This window comes from Notolepis coatsorum (assembly GCF_963971535.1).
Source record: "Notolepis coatsorum genome assembly, chromosome: 19".
NCBI lineage: Eukaryota > Metazoa > Chordata > Actinopteri > Aulopiformes > Paralepididae > Notolepis > Notolepis coatsorum.
Genome location: NC_140183.1, coordinates 39,790,245 through 39,809,108, shown reverse-complemented (window position 1 = coordinate 39,809,108; position 18,864 = coordinate 39,790,245). Strand labels below are relative to the sequence as shown.

Sequence of the window (18,864 nt, the reverse complement as noted above, 5' to 3'; positions counted from 1 at the left end):
ACGTTTCCACAGTTTTTTCCTCATACTTTATTAACATTTTGTACATGGTACCGCAAGGTACATTAATACAAGTACATGTTAAAAGGATGACACAAAAAGCCAGACAGAGGGCTTGTTTCCAGTTTCACACTGAGATTTTTTTGCCTGCTTATTTGTTTGGTGGAAACTTGATCATGAAGTAAAAAAATTAATAAAAATAAAGTAGTGCCATGTTTTTGCCATGTTCTTGTAGTGTAGCTTGCTAAATTTTTCTGGGGATAGCTTCCGTTGTAGTTGAGCTATATTTAATCGAGAGTAAAGTAACTTGTAGTGTAGCTTACTACATTTTCCAAGTAGCTTGCCCATCACTGCTTACTACATGTATCTATTCTATTCACATATATGCTTACTACATGTATCTATTGCTATGTCCGCCCATCACAAACACGCAAACTGTCTAACGCCTGTCTCCATCTCCCTGTCTCCCTGTGAGTGGATGTCTCGTGGTGATGACCAGAGTGGTGAACGTCCCGTGATGATGGCCGGGAGAATGCAATACCCCCATACCTCAAATGGATCCGTCATCAACTCTATTTTCATCTTTCAAAATGTTCTTATGTACCCCAGTTGCTATTGCATGTACTTATTTGTGTTTCATTACACGTATGTACATTCTTACCAACTGTTTCGCCTGTTTTACTGCAACACTACTATCACCGACATCTAAGAACCCTTGAATGGCCCTTCTAAGGTTTCTCTCCTCCACATTGGGTGCATTTTTTCCTATTGCTAGGTTTTTAGTGGGTTTTTCCTTACCTTCGCGTGGGGTATGTCTGGGAGTGTTGCATTTATTTTGCATTTATTTAATATTTTTTGTACTTTATGGTGTTTTTGTTTTGTTGACTTATTGTGATGTTTCTTCTTGATTTGTTTAACACAATGGGGACGAACAACGGAGATCTCCGTGTTTCGATTCCACCCGTTGTGGACAGAAGCACGGATAAATCCGTGGCAAGTTGTTATTGCTTTTATTCCATTTTAATAACCTATTCAAGGTCGCCGAGCGGCACTGCAGATCTGCCCTACTCTTGGAATTCGACAAAGTGCAATACCGGCCAGATCCTCTTAGGGGCGCTATCGCGATAATGCAGTGTTCCCTGTGGCCGAACGGTGGACTATTTTTTTTTACTTTCAATGGAGTTTTATGTTAGCTCGATTCTGGATCTGCAGCCTGTAGCTTGGATTACGTTTTGCATCGCAGATTTCACCATGCAATAAGGGGATTTATCATCAGCCAATGGACATATCGATCTACCAGATGGCGATCGATAACGGGGAAATGCTCGGGGGGATCCCACCGGACCACGGTAAGATCTTTTTCACGTAAAGTACATCCCGATCGGGCCTTGTTTTGATAGCCATCCAGGCGTTCGGTCTATGAGGCTAATGAGGCTAACGCGGTTATTGGTAATCAATAATCGGAAACGACGTCCCCCGCCCCCCTTTCATGCATACATGCGTGAGGATCGTGCCGATCATATGCAGTTTGAGTTTTAACTGGAGCGTATCTATAACCGAAATGCCATTGGATTTAACGTTATTAGCTATTAGCCCATTATCTCGGCTTCCAGGAAATATACTAGACCAAATCCGGTATAATGCTTATATTCACGGCGCTATAAAATGAGAACGTATTGATGATTTTTTTTTCTTTAAGCCATTTTGAAGGGACGGTTTATTGTCTCAATTCACAATGAGAATGGACAGATAGCAATACTATAAAGTATAGATTTAGCTCTACAAACAGCCCCACGTCTGTTTACATTTCCCGGTCCTCTTGAGATTAATTAGACTCATCCCAGTGGCCGCGAAAGTGTTAAACAAGACGTGTCCGGCCCATGGATGGGGACATTAACATGTGTTGTCGGGCCTTACAAATAAATTTGATTTGATTTGATTTAAGCCATACACTGTGTAAAATCTGCTGTGCTGGTTTTGCTGCTGCTGTTATCATAAAGTTTCTCCCACCACCACCTGCTTTGGTTCTGCTCTGTACTGTACCGGTGTAGCCTACCCAGTATGGAGGTTGACAGTTTATTTATCCAGTTTAGGATCACTGAGCATGGATGCTCATTTTCAGCAACGCCCTGCTTCACACCCTGTAACACAGTTACATATAACATTGGTGCATGGTCTAAAAAGGTGCCAGTTCAAGATAAACAAGTTTGAAATTAACATCTGCACAATTCCAAATCCGGTTTTACAAGTTTACATTATTTCTGTAAATAACCCAGATATGGTTATTTGGTGTTGGTTCTTGTCTGACTGACAGACAGCTATTAACAAGACTCACCCCTCTCCAAATGAGGATCATCAAAGCATGAATACACATTAAAAGGACATTACACCAAATGACACACAAGATCATAGGAGGTGTCTCAACGTTCCCATAGATCCAGGTGCTGGGAGCAGCATTGTTTACCTGGTATCTGCGTCTGGAATCTGAGCAAAGCTGGGCAAAACAAAAGCTGGCACTGAAACACATCTCTCTGGGCCTTCTAAAGTCACCTGGTCATCATTATGTTGCATACTTTACTGACGTTCCACCAGGTGGGCTTGAACCTACGCACTACAAAGGCAATGCTTTTCCACTAAATCATCATTTTCCATTGGTGCCTCATGTGGAACCTCTTTGAAGTCCCTTTTCTTGGTTCTGTTATTGTGTGTGTGTGTGTGTGTGTGTGTGTGTGTGTGTGTGTGTGTGTGTGTGTGTGTGTGTGTGTGTGTGTGTGTGTGTGGCGTGAGTCTCTTTTACACTCGACATAAAATAACTGAATTGCTTGCAAAGACAGGACACAAGAGGAAGCACACAAGCACAACACCCATTGACAGGAAATTAGGTCTTCCAGCTGATTGACACCCAGGGTTCATATATTGGAAGCTAAGTCACCAGTAAGTCGCCCAATGGGAGATAGAGGGCACAGCACGTGCTCAGATTGCGCTGGTGGAGTGTTTTGGGCACCAAATCGAATGGAAACGCAGACACATCTTTCACAGGATATGATGCAATATGACAGCAGTGACATCTCCTCCATTTGCCACCGTCTCTGGCGACATCACTCGGGCCTCTTGGCGATGCGTGTTTACATGCGTCAGTCCGTACCACCCATCACGCCACATACCGATGACTCCCTGCGAAGAATATTCTCCTCTTTCTGTGGGTAACAAGTTAGCATAGTGCGACATCTGACAGCGGGACGACACAGGGAGACCCGGAGGAAACAGAGAGGGAAACAGGGAGGTACCAGGCGTGCTCACCAAGCTCCTCTCGACCAGCTGACCGCCATCAATTCGCTACAGACGTCCCCTCCTCCCCTTCCTCTCCCCGCCTCTTTCTCAGGGGCTGATTAGTAATATCAGTGTGTCGCGGGTTTAGCACAAAGGCAGTGAGTGAATGATGACCATAACTCATAAACAGAGAGGTCCTTTCATTGGTCTGCTCTGCACTGTGACAGAGTGATCTCGAGGGTGTTGCTGCTGCTGCAGGGGCGAATTTCATCCCCGTTTACCAAGCTTGAATCTAGGGACCAACGAGGTTCCCTCTGTAACCATGTGTTTCTCTGCGTTTAAGTCATTCAATCTATACCACAAAGTCTTAAATGTCTGGTTCTCGTTTTCCTCACATAATGCTATCTGATAATGCTCATAAAGCGGACTTCAGCTATCTAGGTACTATTTAGGTTATCTACTACAAATACAAAATTGCCAGCAAATTCAAGTTAGCCATTTGAGCATGCACACTCCTACATTAAGTAAGACCAACCAGTGTGGTGGTCATGGTAACCTCGTTGGAGACAACAAGCAGGGTTTTGTACTTGTGGCAAAGGGCTGCTCTGCTGCCCCTACTGTGACAGCTCTCCCTTTTATACTCTCTCTCTCCCTCTCTCTATCCCTCTTTTTCTCTCTCTCTCTCACTCACACACACATACAAACATGCATGCACGCACGCACACACACAATCACCCATCACACATCAATCTATTTTCCCAGAATATGTCTGGTGTCCCTGCATAGGGGAGTGTTTACAGGATGTTATCTGTCCCAGTGCCTGCCCCTCATCTCTCCGAGTGGGTTCCCGTGGAATGCTTGGAGGGAATGGAAGACTTCCAAAGGGGGAGTGACGGGAGAGAGAGACAGAGTCTATATAAACATCCCAAGAAGGCTGGTGCTCAGATGCACAGCTGGACTACTGGATAGCTGGACTGGACCCACTGAAATACTTTAGCTAATAAGGTGAGTTTGTTCTATAAATTCACCCTTTTTTATTTATCTTTTTTTACAGGAAAAAACTATTTTTGATTAATAATAAGGAATATCAAGTTGTATTTACTTAGATTTTCCTCACCTCTATGGTGAGCTAATCTTGATTAGGAACTGTGGGAACTTGGGAGACATTTGAGGAACTGGTTTTTAAAGAGGATCTCTATCTACTTTTTGACACGTTTGCACAGTGATATTGGCATTATAAAGACCAACGGTAGACATCCAAATGAGGTGGAGATGGTGTAGCTCACGGATGTGGGTCTTGTTGATGTCACATTTCTCAAGGATGTGGTCTCCATAAGAGCTCTTTAGACTGGGGTCTGGGTTTCAGTTATATTTATATGCAGCACTTTTGTATACATAGGACTGTGAATAAATTGGACGATATTTTAAGAGGCCAATGTTTCTTTTTATTGGGTTTTTGTTGAAGTGGTGTTGAAGTGATGTAAGCCAGGGACTCGCCTTTTTCCACTCATGTCATAGTCTTACCTTTGGTGAACCTTTTTTATAAAGGCAAACTTAGGAAGGATATTTCCAAGCACAAACCAAGACATTTTATCAGTAAGTATTTTTCTTTCACCATTCTCTCCCACCTTTCTTTCATTCTTTGTGTCATTATTATTACTGTTGGTGTTTTTTTTTCTACCAGAATGCCTTTTGTTCAAATTGGAATGAGTCCTAAATGTAATAATATAATCCAATAGTGTATTTTGTTTTGTGTCATTTTCATCAATAAGTTAATGTAGGAATGTCAAAATAAGATAAGCAGTGATGTTATCTGATTGAAGAAGGCGAATCTAATTAGTGCAGTCCTTGGGAGAGAATGTAAAACGACACCATTGATCTCAGCACTGCAGCAATTACTGGTAAAAACATAAGGTCTGTGGATGTAGATATTGTACAAACCTGAATTTGTATTTTTTTTTATGATTTATTATCAGACTGTAACTGGATTGTATACTGATTAGTGGATTTGGGTGTAATTCATATTGTAGGCTATTATATGGAGGAAAGTGTGGTTGTCATTATGGAACAAGTGCAGTGGTGGTGGTTTTCTTTTCTCAGATCTGGGTGTGCCTTTTTCTGAACTGGATATGGGCTCAAGGGAATGGGATATGTGTGAGCTCATCTCCCTTGTGTATTTTACACCAAAAAACCATCATATGTTCACCAAAGTAATTCCCCTATTTCCCATGTTGTGAACATCTGTGTTTGCTTTGAGTCTTGGCTATTGTTAGGGCAGCAGATTACACCCCAAAGGGCCCGTTCTGCAATGTTGCGCAATTCTCTACATCACAATTCAAGAGCACACACACCATGTTTGATGTTAGCTGTGAATTGCCATACATGTTTACTTTGTGTCTAGTATGTTTACTTACAGGCACATTTTAGCGTGTGTCAATGCCAACAAAGCTCTAAGCGGGCCCCTGTCATTAAAAAAGGACTCGCAGGGTGCGGCATGAAACTAGATGCCTGCAAGTGCTGACATGCCCTGCCGCTTGTTTCATTATCGAGTTCTCTTTGGTGGGAAATGTCCTGTGAAAACAAGACTCAATGTCCGCTGGTGTTGATGGATTTGTCCAACACAACATTCAACAGAAATAAAATGCACTGGAGAGCCATTTATCTCAGAAATGTACAATCACACACCAATGAACTTGACCATAAATGTAACATTACAATCACACTCCAATGAACTTGACCATAAATGTAACAATACAATCACACTTCTATTAACTTGACCATAAATGTAACCTTACAATCACACTTCTATGAACTTGACCATAAATGTAACATTGCAAATCACACTTCTATGAACTTGACCATAAATGTAACATTACAATCACACTTCTATGAACTTGATCATAAATGTAACATTACAATCACACTTCTATGAACTTGACCATAAATGTAACATTACAATCACACTTCTATGAACTTGACGATAAATGTAACATTACAATCACACTTCTATGAACTTGATCATAAATGTAACAATACAATCACACTTCTATTAACTTGACCATAAATGTAACCTTACAATCACACTTCTATGAACTTGACCATAAATGTAACATTGCAATCACACTTCTATGAACTTGACCATAAATGTAACATTACAATCACACTTCTATGAACTTGATCATAAATGTAACATTACAATCACACTTCTATGAACTTGATCATAAATGTAACATTACAATCACACTTCTATGAACTTGACCATAAATGTAACATTACAATCACACTTCTATGAACTTGACCATAAATGTAACATTGCAATCACACTTCTATGAATTTGATCATAAATGTAACAATACAATCACACTTCTATTAACTTGACCATAAATGTAACCTTAAAATCACACTTCTATGAACTTGACCATAAATGTAACATTACAATCACACTTCTATGAACTTGATCATAAATGTAACATTACAATCACACTTCTATGAACTTCACCATGGGATTAATTTTCTTCTTCTTTCAGGTGTCGACTGAGGAACAAGACCAGGTTTGGATTAGTTAGGCTGGAACACAACATATCCTAAAGATGACCAACGTGGCAGACTGGCTCCTACAGAACAGGGGCAAGATTGAGAAAGGTGTGGAGATCATGGGGCAGGCCTCAGAGGTTCTCGCATCCACTGTGGGCCAACTTCACCCTGTATTGGAAGCTGTCTTTGTGGCCTCTGCCGAAATCCTCAGCAACCCAGAGGGGAAAGAGGCTCGCTACCTCACTGAGCAGTTTAACCTGGTCAACCAGCAACTCGAGGGAATCCAAGATGAAATTGATAAAATTGCCCTGGAGCTACAGAGGACATCGTTGAACAAGCAGAACTTTGACAGAGAGGCCCAGATGCTCAGCCAGTATGAGAAGTTCCAGGACTTTGTTAGTGCCAAACCCAAGTTCAAAGAGAAGAAGATGGAGAAGTTCCTCAGCCATTACGAGAACACCGAAGGGGACCTGAACTTGGATGGCCTCTACAACTCCGTCACCGGCGAGAACATCGCAGGAGATCCCATGCTGGAGACGGTAGTCGCCACCGAGCAGAGGAGCCGGAGGGCAGTAGAGGATTTCTGCGCCAGGCTCAAGAAGCTTTTTGTGGTGGGCATAATTGCCGTCATGGGCCATGCTGCTCTCAAGGAGGGGGCAGTAGGTAAGGAAATGGTAAAGAAGTGGCAGAACCGAATGGAGGATGTGGAGAAACGTATGAAGGCTGCAGTGGACGACTGCACAGAGAACTTTGCCGATCAAGCCAAACTGGACATGGAGCACAACCTTCTGGAGAAACCCGGCAGCGTTGACCTTGATTTCACCAAATCCCTTTTGGATTCCCTTGTTAAGAAATATGACTGGGTTAGTTGGTCCATCAGAGCCTTCAACGAGAAGGAGCGTATTTTCTTTTTCAACTGGTTGGCGGGGAAGAAATACCACGGCAGTGGGGGAGGAGCTAACTACTTTGACGTTTTGACCAAGAACAACATCAAAGTGGTGATCTCGTTTTGTGTCGACCCTAAGCCCATTAACAAGGGTCAGATCCAGGAGCAGATCGAGAGGCAAAAGCTGAAGGGGAATATGATGGATGTGGCTCAGTCCTTGAACAAGAGCTTCCCCAACTGTCTGGTGCATGCTGTCAGCCACTACAAGGAGGTAGTGGAGAACAACAACTTCCATGAGGATTGTTACTACTATGCAAAACACAAGAGGGCCTACCTCTGCATTCATCCTGAGTAACCATACAACACAGCTCTAGTCTAGAGGAATGAAGAGCTTACATGGATGGGGGGGGGGGGGGTAATACAATCAATGAATGTTTGTACCAGAGTTACAGAGATTTCTTTATTGAATTGTCGTGATGGCTCGTAAATGGTATGCTTGTGATCTTCGTCTGGAATCGTAATAATCATTGTCTTTCTTGCATTCTCCCTATTCCATTTCTCTTTATAGGAGTATATATGATTTTATTTAAGTAGTTGTTAAATATATAAAAAATGAAACAATCTATTTTGCCTCTGCATTCCAGTATTTCAGAGCCACACCTCTCTATGCCAGCTTTAGCATAATGTTCAGTGTTATGCATATAAAATGCTTCTTTCCCCATACAGTAAGAAAAAGAAAGTACCATTCTACTATTTGTCTTGCTTTTACGTAACAAATTATACAGTGCAGTCATTCTTAACATGGTGCAGTCCACAATCTTCCAAATAGAATCTTTTTTAAATGTATGTATATGTTGCACTTATTTGTAATAAACTAAAATATGAATGGTTTTGTCATCCTTGGTCATTATTGCACCCGTAGCAGATTATTTACAATGTATGATATGTCATCAGTTGAATTCTAAATTATTGTGGTCATTTAATTTTCAAATAGGCTATGCTGAAACAACACATTGCTTGTTGCCCTATAGGTTTAGCCTTTCTGTAACTCTGTAAAACGGACAATTTAAATTATCTTCAACATTTTATGTAATTATGTATCAACGGGGTGGACATAAGGTGTTCAATAACTTTCCATCGCCCAAGTTGTTCTGTCTGATTATGGGTGGGACTCTTCTCTGTAATGTGAGAACCAAATAGGAAGCAAAAAAACAGCCTGGACGTTTATAGCCTGTTGCGTCTTCCGCAAACGTTCAAAGGTGAGTTCGTTTTTGTTAAACAGGATTACGATTAACAGGAGCCTAAACACGTTTGGGCATCAATCAGTCAACTTTGATAACTACTTCATAATCAAAAGTTCGATTCAACTCGTTCAAAGTTACATAATAGGGCACTTGCACTTTTCACTTGCCTAGTCGTAGACTCGTAGCCAGATATATACATTATCTTTAAATGTTACATGCGAATACACGTTTTAGGGTCGTTAAGGAAGGTTATATATTATAATATGAACGACTAAAATGTAACTGTAAACGTGTGGGTTAATGTGTCGACATTTTCATGGGCGTTGGTTGCGCACTGTGCGACGAAGAATGCGTTTATTTTGTCCAGGAAGTAATGGTGATAACCCTACTGTAGCCAGACGGACACACGGAATATGTGGCAGCAATGCATTGTAACAAGAGCCCATTCGCGGTGTTAACTTGTGATGTTTGTTTAGGTCGTTATCCGAAGATTGTAAAATGATACAATTAGTGCCCCTGTCCACGAGCTGATCAATACATTTTCCATTAGGCACACTAAGAGACACCCGTCGTCTTAGCTTGAGGGCCATCCTTCACAGAGAGCATTCATTGGTTGTTAGACGAATGGTCAGCTGTCAAATGGATTATAGCCGCCAACATCTACAGAGACAACTAGTCAGATAGTCCGTCGTGAAGTATGTACTTTTAACATTACAATCTGTTGTTGTTGTTGTTGTTGTTGTTGTTGTTGTTGTTGTTGTTGTTGTTGTTGTTGTTGTTGTTGTTGTTGTTGTTGTTTTCCTTGCAAACAACTGAAGCTATATACCATGGACCTGGTTAGCCTATGTAACTATCAAACTAACTAAAAATAGACTTTCATGATCTTAATGTAATTTAGGCTACCCTTGTGAAAAAGTATCATACCATGAATGATATTATTTAAGTGCACAAGTGTAGTACCATGGTGATGGTGATACATGACTTTTACCAGTACCATGGTAAATTATTTATACAATGGCCGGTAGTACCATGGTAAAACTGAAACTACCATCGAACTACCATGACACTTTTCTTTTGTATTGGGTACTGAGATGAAGTTCTCAGTAGAGACCTTGATACTCTTCTGTTCTATAAAACTACATGGACTACATGGTCTTTTCTATCCTGGAAATTAATATAGTGTGCAAAAATAAATCCTTTAGGCCTACTATATTATTTAGTAGGCATATAATTTAATTAAGATTATATGAAATATTGTTCTTGTTCGCAGCCTAGTGTTGACATGTGAGCTGCAAATATGGATTCAGCTCATTTGTCTCTGGAAATGTGGATTGCTCAAGCACTTCCTAGTGATATCATATTTGGTGGTACTCACATGCACTCAGACTACAGTTACACCACCATGGGACATTGAGAGAGAGGGGGGGGGGGCAGTGGAAAACTGAAATAACTCCTGTAAATGATGTACACCCTAACACGTTTTCCTTTTATTGAACCAGAAAACAACATTTTGTACATCATGTCCTTTTTATGTATTCCTGTCACAGCAAGCTCAATTGTGTAGTTGAGATTCACAGGATGTTTATGAATTTAATCAGGAAAAGCTTGGTTATTCACCTTAAAAGCCCCGCCCACTTCTGCCATTATCTCTTCGTTTCCTGCAGCTGAACTTTGTGATAGAGATGCTTGCTAGTGTGGATATTCCCAAACGGAACAAATAACTCGTCTAGAAGCACAAAACTGTTTAGCTCATTATCCTTATAACAACTAGGTTATATGTGTATGTGTAAATTTTGCCATAAAAAACGTAAGACTTTAAAGGCTATCCCTTTCTAGATACACTGTCACAAGCTCATAGGAAGTTGAAAGACAATATCTACAAGATGGCTGCATCCTTGCTGCCTAGAAACACAAGGTGAACATGCGTTAATAAATAATACAAAAAGTTGTCCATGTTGTAGTTAAATGTAAGTGTAGAGATCTCTGTTTTCCATGGACTCTTTAAGCCCCACTGCTTCCCCTTGACAGCTGAAGAGGTGTGTGGTAGACACAAGTAGAGAACAAGGTGCTATCTCCCTCATCTGTTGCAGTTGAACCCCCCTTGGGACAGGCCTCAGCAGATGAAGGAGCTGACAGAATGCTTTCTATTGTCTGGTTGCCCTGGTTACCTCCTGAGTTGCAATAGAAAACGCACCCTTAAAGCCCCAACATACCTGAGAAGTCGGCGTGCATATCTGCGCGGTCACAAAATCTAACAGGCACGCGTATACGGTGCGGACAAGAGCGTTGACGAAAATTACGCAAATTACGTCACGCGTACCAACGCGCATCTGCGGACATGGGAAGTATATTCAGACCTTTACCCAGCAAGTTTAACCTCCTTCAGTAGTTAATCACTTCCCCAGCCTGCTTCCACCAGCAGTGACTGGACTGGCTGAGGCAGACATAGCCCTTTTTTTTTTTTTTTTTTTTTTTTTTATTGATATTTTCCCCCCTCCTTTTTCCTCAGATTTTCTCCCATCCCAATGTTAGTCGTTATGCCAATTCCCAATCCCCTTTCCTGGTCGCTGCGCACTTACCCCCCACAGTCGGTCTGGGAGAGTGGAGGCTACCACGTGCTTCCTCCGACACACGTCCAGCCAATCAAGCTGTTTACAACAACCCGGACCCACCCCGCCAGCTTCTTCCACCCTCTAATACTGCCAATTGTATTAGTGTGAACGGCCAGCCAAGCTGGTGACAACCCCGGAGCTGTGAGCTGGATTCGAACAGGCGAATCCAGCCACTCCGGGGTTGGTGACGAACCCAATCTCCGTTACGCCACCTGACCCTAGCCATAGTTTTTAAAGGGCAGAGGAGAATTGACTGAACATAGATCCATTAAGTATCTATGTTCAGTAATACTATTATATAATATTAATATCATATTCCTTTCATATTCAACTGCAACAACACTCTGATATACATAGCTACACCTTGTTGCCTTGTTTTCCCAACAAGAAATGGAGTATGAGAGATGATTAAATGGTTGGCTGGTTGGTTGGTTGGTTTGTTATGCAATGTCGAAACTACCATACTTGTGTAATTCACATTACACTGAGTGATTATTATTATCACATTATTCTCTGGTTTCTGTATGCTGTGTAGTTGAGACATGATGATCTGACTTCCTCACATAATTGTTTATATATCGGCAGTAAAAAGACATTTATGCCACTGCCAAATACACATTTCACAACTCTACCCATACAGGTCTTCCCTGACTCCTGAATTCCCTTTGCATTGTTGACTCATTGCTTACTGGGTGTGTCCAGCTGTAATCCCAGCAGGTTTTGCCTTCGCTGCTCTGAAACTCACATTGCTGTTTCTCTCTCTCTGCTTATAAGCTTTTCACTGTGACGCTAGAAGACCAGAGGAGAAGGCCGTAGTCCAGCAGTGCCAGAAAACTACTGTAAGTATAAAGAAATTAATTACATAGTATCTCGTATCTAGTAAGAAATTAGTTACACAGTATCTAGTATATTATAAGAAATGAGTACACAGTATCTCGTATCTAGTAAGAAAGGAGTTACACAATATCTAGTATATTATAAGAAAGGAGTTACACAGGATCTAGTATATTATAAGAAAGGAGTTACACAGTATATCTAGTATATTATAAGAAATTAGTTACACAGTATCTCGTATCTAGTAAGAAAGGAGTTACACAGTATATCTAGTATATTATAAGAAAGGAGTTACACAGTATCTAGTATATTATAAAAAAAGGAGTTACACAGTATACTATCTAGTATATTATAAGAAAGGAGTTACACCCCTAGAACCCACCTCACCCCTGCCCACTTTGACAACCTAGGATGGCTTAGAGTAGACGACAGAGTACAGCAACTTGCAATGGGCCTGGTCTACAAGATACACTACACGACTAAGGTACCCATGTACATGTCAAAATACTTCCCAAAGGTCAGTGAATACCACGATCACAACACCAGAGGGAGCTCCACAAATCATGTTAAACCCAGATTCGGCTCAAACAAGGGTCTAAACACGTTTAGCAATTATGCCACATCAATGTGGATGCCCTACCCAAAGATGTAATGGAATGTGAATCCCTACCCACATTCAAAACCGCTCTTAAAGAGCACCTACGGGAGGCTGCAATTCGAAACTGGCCACCGTAAATGTCCAAACCCCCCCACCCCCTCCTAATAGACAGTCTTCTCCCCACCGCATGTATATATTCTCTCCCCACCGTATGTATATTTCTCTCCCACCCACCCACCCCCTCCTAATGTACAGTCTCCTCCCCACCGTATGTATATATTCTGTCCCCACCGTATGTATATTTCTCTCCCACCCACCCACCCCCTCCTAATGTACAGTCCCCTCCCCATCATATGTATATACTCTTGTCAGGATCTATGGGTAACAGTACTGTATATTTGCATATCGTATACCGTATGTCACAAATGTAGTACTAAATACCTGTATGTCATGTATGTCCCTATGCCATAAATGTCATGTATGTTGTGTATGTCATAAATGTCACTATGAATTGAAAATGGGGGACCCTGATGTAAACAAGACAAACGTCTTTCTCTGGTCTGCATCCCCTTAACAATTGTGTGTATTGAGCCGTACTGTATTGTACCCATTCTGCAATCTGTTAAATAAAGTTTTAATTAATTCACACAGTATCTAGTATATTATAAGAAAGGAGTTACACAGTATCTAGTATATTATAAGAAAGGAGTTACACAGTATCTAGTATATTATAAGAAAGGAGTTACACAATATCTCGTATCTAGTATAATTGAATTGCTGCTTAATGGATGGCTGTCGTCAGTCCATTTACATGGCTGCCATGGTCTCCATTATAAGTTGTTGTTTTTAATCTCAAGTTCCATTGTTACTACAGTTGGATTTGCTATCTCTTAAAGATCAAGTACAACGGAAATCAATCTTGTTGCATTTTCTTGTCAGAAGTTATGTTGACATGAAATTACCCAAAATGTTCAAGCTGTTTGCCCTTTGGTTTTTGACACCCTGGATATCAACTAAATCAATCCATTTAATATTTCCAATCTGCTTCCTCTGTGATATCACATAATATTGACTGATTGGCCCATCGGTCACATCTAGCTGAGTTATTTTTGCTGGGTCTAGCTAAGTGATAAGCTATACTGTCTAGTGAACAGAAGGCCATGCCCCCTCATCCTAGAGTTGGCTGTGCTCAGAGAGGATGACCTAAACACTTAATAAATCAAATGACACATCTGAAGATGAAATAAATGGCCACTTATGACATTAACATACCACACTACGATTTCTATGAAGTCCTGGCACTTCTTTTTATGAATTAAAACATCATTGTACTGGATCTTTAATCAATATCATAATTAAGTTTAGTCTTAACATTGTATTTACATGTCATTCTTTTCTTTCTTGTTAGACTCTGACAATACTGAATACAACATCAGCAAATATGGCAAACCAGCTACAGACACTGGTAGCAGAGAAGAAGAATCTGGTGGAGACTGTCATGGATGTCTTTGAACAGGGAGCTGAAGTAGTTGCCAGTATTGTAGGCGACCTCTTTCCTGTCTTTGCCATTGCTGCACCAATCGTGAGGTTGGCCATGGACAATGTGGAGAGCAAAGAGGCTGCGTTCATGAAGGAGCAATTCCAGAAGGTCCGTGAACGTCTCGAAGTGGTCTCTGAAGAGATTCAGCTGATTACAGAGGAGATCAAGAAAAGCGGAGTGGATGCTGCCTACTTCTTGGTGGAAGAGAACATAACTAACCAGTTTCGCAAGTACATGGACATCCTCAACGCTAAACCAAAGTTCCGTGAGGTCAAGAAAAAGCTTTTCTTGGAGCACTTTGTCAAGACCGGTGGTGACAAAAACCTTCATACCCTCTACAGTGCTGTAACAGGAGATAACTTCGCTGGGGAGACTGTGCTGGAGATCACTCTCAACTATGAGGAAAAAAGTCGCAGAGCCATGGAGGACTTCTGTGCCAGGCTAAAAAAGCTCTTCTGCATCGGCCTCATTGCTCTGATGGGCTACACCGCTCTCAAGGGATGCGATGACGAGGAGGAGCTTCTTAAAGACTGGGGTGAGAAGATGAAGGCGGTACAGGTTAAAATGAATGTTGTCATTGAGGATTGCATTGTCAGTTTCCCCAAGCAGGCAGAGGTGGATTCCCTCCGACTGGTCAGAGACAACTCTGGCTGGACCAACCAGCAGCTGGCTGATGCTATTGTTGAGAAGCTGAAGAAAAAGTATGACTGGGTGTGCTGGTCCGTGCGTGTCTTCAAGTCCCCTTCAGGCTTGTTGGCCAAGAAAAAGGACTTCCAGTGTCCAACCGGGAAGAGTCGCTTCCAGGTCCCCTCATCAGATGAGAAGCTAAATATCATGGTGTCCTACAGTGCCTCGCCTGAGCCTCTGGATAAGGCCCGTATCCAGCAGCTGATCCTGAGTCAGAAGAAGCCCAGAGTGGTGGGTGTGGCGGAGCTACTGTTTGAGGAACTGCCTGGTCCTTGTGTGGTCCACACTGTCAAGACCAGCAAAGACCTGGCCTGCTGCTGGAGCTTCTCAGAGGAGCTCCACTACTGGGAGGAACACCAGAACTTCTATGTCTGCGCTCACTCTGCTTGAGGTTTTTAACAGCTTAAGGAGGAATAAGCCATAGATTCCAAGTCAATAGGTCACTTATATGACTTGATGACTATGAACAGATACTGACATTGCCAATCTCTCTCTCTCTGGCTCTCTATTATTTAGCCTTACAGTTGCTACTTTTTTCCTATAACTTTTTCGTGATTAAATATGATTTCCTAATTGTTACTTTTTAAATTGACTTTAGAGTAAATTCAAATGAAACGAGAAGTAGAAACTAACCTCTGCCATGGTCTCCATGGCAACACATCCACTAGGAACAGGTGGTCATCCACAGATTCTCTACAGTAAGCAATGTTATTCATTATGTCAATACCCTCTCTGTAAACACTATTCCCAATTCATAATTTATGGGAGACACTGGAATAGCATCTAAAGCTTAATTGTCTGCCAGTATAATACATCTCGAGAGCTTGGTTGATTGTTATGTTAGTAGTAACCTTGTGATCCATATGTAACAGCTACGCTGTATAATTTTATGGGAGGCAACCCAGCTGCCATAGAGAGATTATGTTAGTGGTGAATTGACCTTGGCCTCTAGGAGATGAGTGTACAAAAATCATGCAAGAAAGGCAACCCATACCACGAGAGAGACACTGTCCACTATATGGACATTCACATACAATTGACAAAACTAGTACACAACTTGTTATTGAGAGCTATACAGTGTGAATAGTTTCAATTGAACACAAGATCATTTTCCGTAGTTGTATATATACTATAACTGTTGATATATAAAGACTAGTAAGACTTCTTTTACATTGATTTAGGCTGCTCCTTCAGAAACGTCATGTGTTAATGTTGTGACGTATGCTGTCAGCTTGGTCATATAAAAAAGCTATATAAACAGGCAAGGGCAAGACAGCCATATGACCAAGATGACAGCATACTGTACAGCCGAGACATCAAGGTAAGAAAAGGTTTAAACCTCTAAGACCCACATAGACCTATTCTTGTCTTTTTTAGGAGGGGGCACAGGATCTTTAGATTTGGTGCAAAATGTAACCAAATAACCATACATTCCCTGAATGGACTAGGTCTATAGTTTGTGAATCACGTGAGGCTTTGATTATCTTAGAGGTCACAATAGGTCATTTGGTGGTCTTACTACAATTAAATGACTAATGTGGGGAATAACATCATCACATATGAATACAATTGGGCTCATTGAACATGACATAATAATACTGGACTTTTGAAGAAGTCTTTCATCATGCAGTGACACACACACATGCGATGGGCAGCACACACACATGCAATCTTTTTGGGTCGCCGATGAAATTGAGTCTCTGCACTTGACCCCCCCCCCCCCCCCTGATCTGTTTCTATTGCACCTGCATAGTGTGTATATCCTGTTCTCTATGTTTAAAATAAAGGGCCACTTCACCAAAAACAACAATGCTGATTTGTTTTGCACATGGTCTCACACATCCAAAGACTTTTCATCTACATCTTCACGGAGCTGTAATTAACAGACACAATAATTCAATGTCCCCAATGACATCAGTATTGGCCATATTCAAACTCATTTACTCTCAGTAACTGTCAAACTAAATGAATGTGTGCTTATTGTTTGTGTGTGAGATTATGTGCAAAGAAACAGCATTGTTTTTTGGTAAGTGCCCCTTTGATAATCCTTGATGTCCACTTTATTAACTGAACAAATGTCTCATATTCATTCTAACATCAGTGATAAAGATGGCTTTCAGTTGTATATTGTGAAATACTATCAAAATGCATTTACAGTCTTTACTGCATGCCAAATTCATGAACGTCTCATACCTCATAAATTAAAAAAAAAAAACATTTTATGGTATGATATGAAGATAATTGATAAATGTTTATATTATATATATATTGCTTGTATACATTTTTTAGGGTACATACTGTATGATCAGCGGAACTATTAGCATGTGTGTTACTATACCACCACCTTTGAGACATAGGCCTACTCTCCTACGCAGAGAGTTGGACGACTTTCGGAGGCTGTGGCGTACAGGCGTAGAGACAGCTTCGGGAACACTGCACAATTGCTTCAGTGCACTTTTTGAGGTAGTCATTATCAGGAAGTTATAGGAAGAATCATTCTCAAAGCAACTAAGCAAATTATCTCAATCCAAAAGAGGAAAAGACTCAGTCTGTTAGGAAACACCCGCCACGCTCTGTTATTATGTGGTCGTGGCTTCTATCGTTGGGTTCATGGCTGGAATCTCAAGTCCCTTCACACAGCTGCATCAAGCGCCCCACCACAGACCCATGAACAAGTGCACAGCGAAACAGTGTAAGCATCCCCCCAAAGAAATATTATTCTGCTAGTTGGACATAAACTTAAGGATGGACCTTTTGGTAGTGTGAACCCATAAAAACCACCTCTAATCTGTGAATGAAATTAGTGTAATATGTGAAATATCTCTTGTCATTCCCAGAAAAGATCTAATGTTTGATGAAAGAAATTGGATATTTAATATATCAGTTGGGAAACATTTGTTACATATTCAACCATTTATTGTAATAAGATAATCATAACATAGTCAGGGACGTGCACAGGACTTTAGATGGGACCCGATTTTTAAGGGCCCTTTTCGGGGGGGGGGGGGGGGGCTTTTTGGGGGGTTTTGGTGATCAAATATTGAATATTGAACTATAATAATCAGTGCAGGAGCTCACTTATCCTTGAAAGACACTTTTATCACTGACTTAGGCCATGTTTAGACGGAGAGAGTGAACAGAAACCGCAAAAGTCGTCTTGCGGTCTCACTTTTAATGTTGCGTTTAGACTAGTGTTTTGGGATGGAATTCTGCGTGCAGACGACGCTGTAACGACTCGAGACGACGGAGCCCCACTGTCACACGATTGGCGCATATGTCACATGACGTGCTGTGAAGACCCGCCCTACTCTGCCTCTGATTCGCAGACTGTGGGTGGGGAATGTGATTGGACCAAAGCAGAGTCACTCACAGACAGTGGGTCCAGTCACTAATAGTTGTGATAGCCGCGGGACAGATTCTTGTGTATTTAAAAGTACTGCCAATGTAGCCTTCAGGTGATCGCCATGGATAGAATCAGACATGCTTTGTTTACGCTTCTAGACTACTGGCGCATGCCTGTGATGTAAGCAGTACGCGCGACGAGAGCCTTGACAACCCTTTCGTCATCGTTTTATGCGGTTTGACAGTTTAGATGATAGCGCAAAGGTTTATCGTTTCTAGGAATTCCACCCAGGAAGGTGGTCTCACTTTTTTGCGGTTTC

The 18,864-nt window shown here is 41.4% G+C and overlaps 1 protein-coding gene across 4 annotated transcripts; it reads left to right on the top strand.

The window, feature by feature from the left end:
* Positions 1–4,152: 4,152 nt before the first annotated feature.
* Positions 4,153–18,157, top strand: LOC311245743 (protein rapunzel-like). 4 transcript variants are annotated; one of them, XM_084335709.1, is made up of 3 exons: positions 4,218–4,272; positions 12,318–12,382; positions 14,384–18,157. In XM_084335709.1, exon 3 carries the CDS (start codon positions 14,417–14,419, stop codon positions 15,590–15,592), a length of 1,176 nt encoding a protein of 391 aa, XP_084191835.1. In that variant the 5' UTR covers positions 4,218–4,272; positions 12,318–12,382; positions 14,384–14,416; the 3' UTR covers positions 15,593–18,157. The 4 variants fall into 4 exon arrangements, with proteins under 4 accessions (XP_084191833.1, XP_084191835.1, XP_084191834.1 ...); XM_084335708.1 differs by lacking the exons at positions 12,318–12,382; positions 14,384–18,157 and adding exons at positions 4,816–4,863; positions 6,795–8,568 and having other exon boundaries at positions 4,220–4,272; XM_084335710.1 differs by lacking the exon at positions 4,218–4,272 and adding an exon at positions 8,897–8,946.
* Positions 18,158–18,864: the final 707 nt, after the last annotated feature.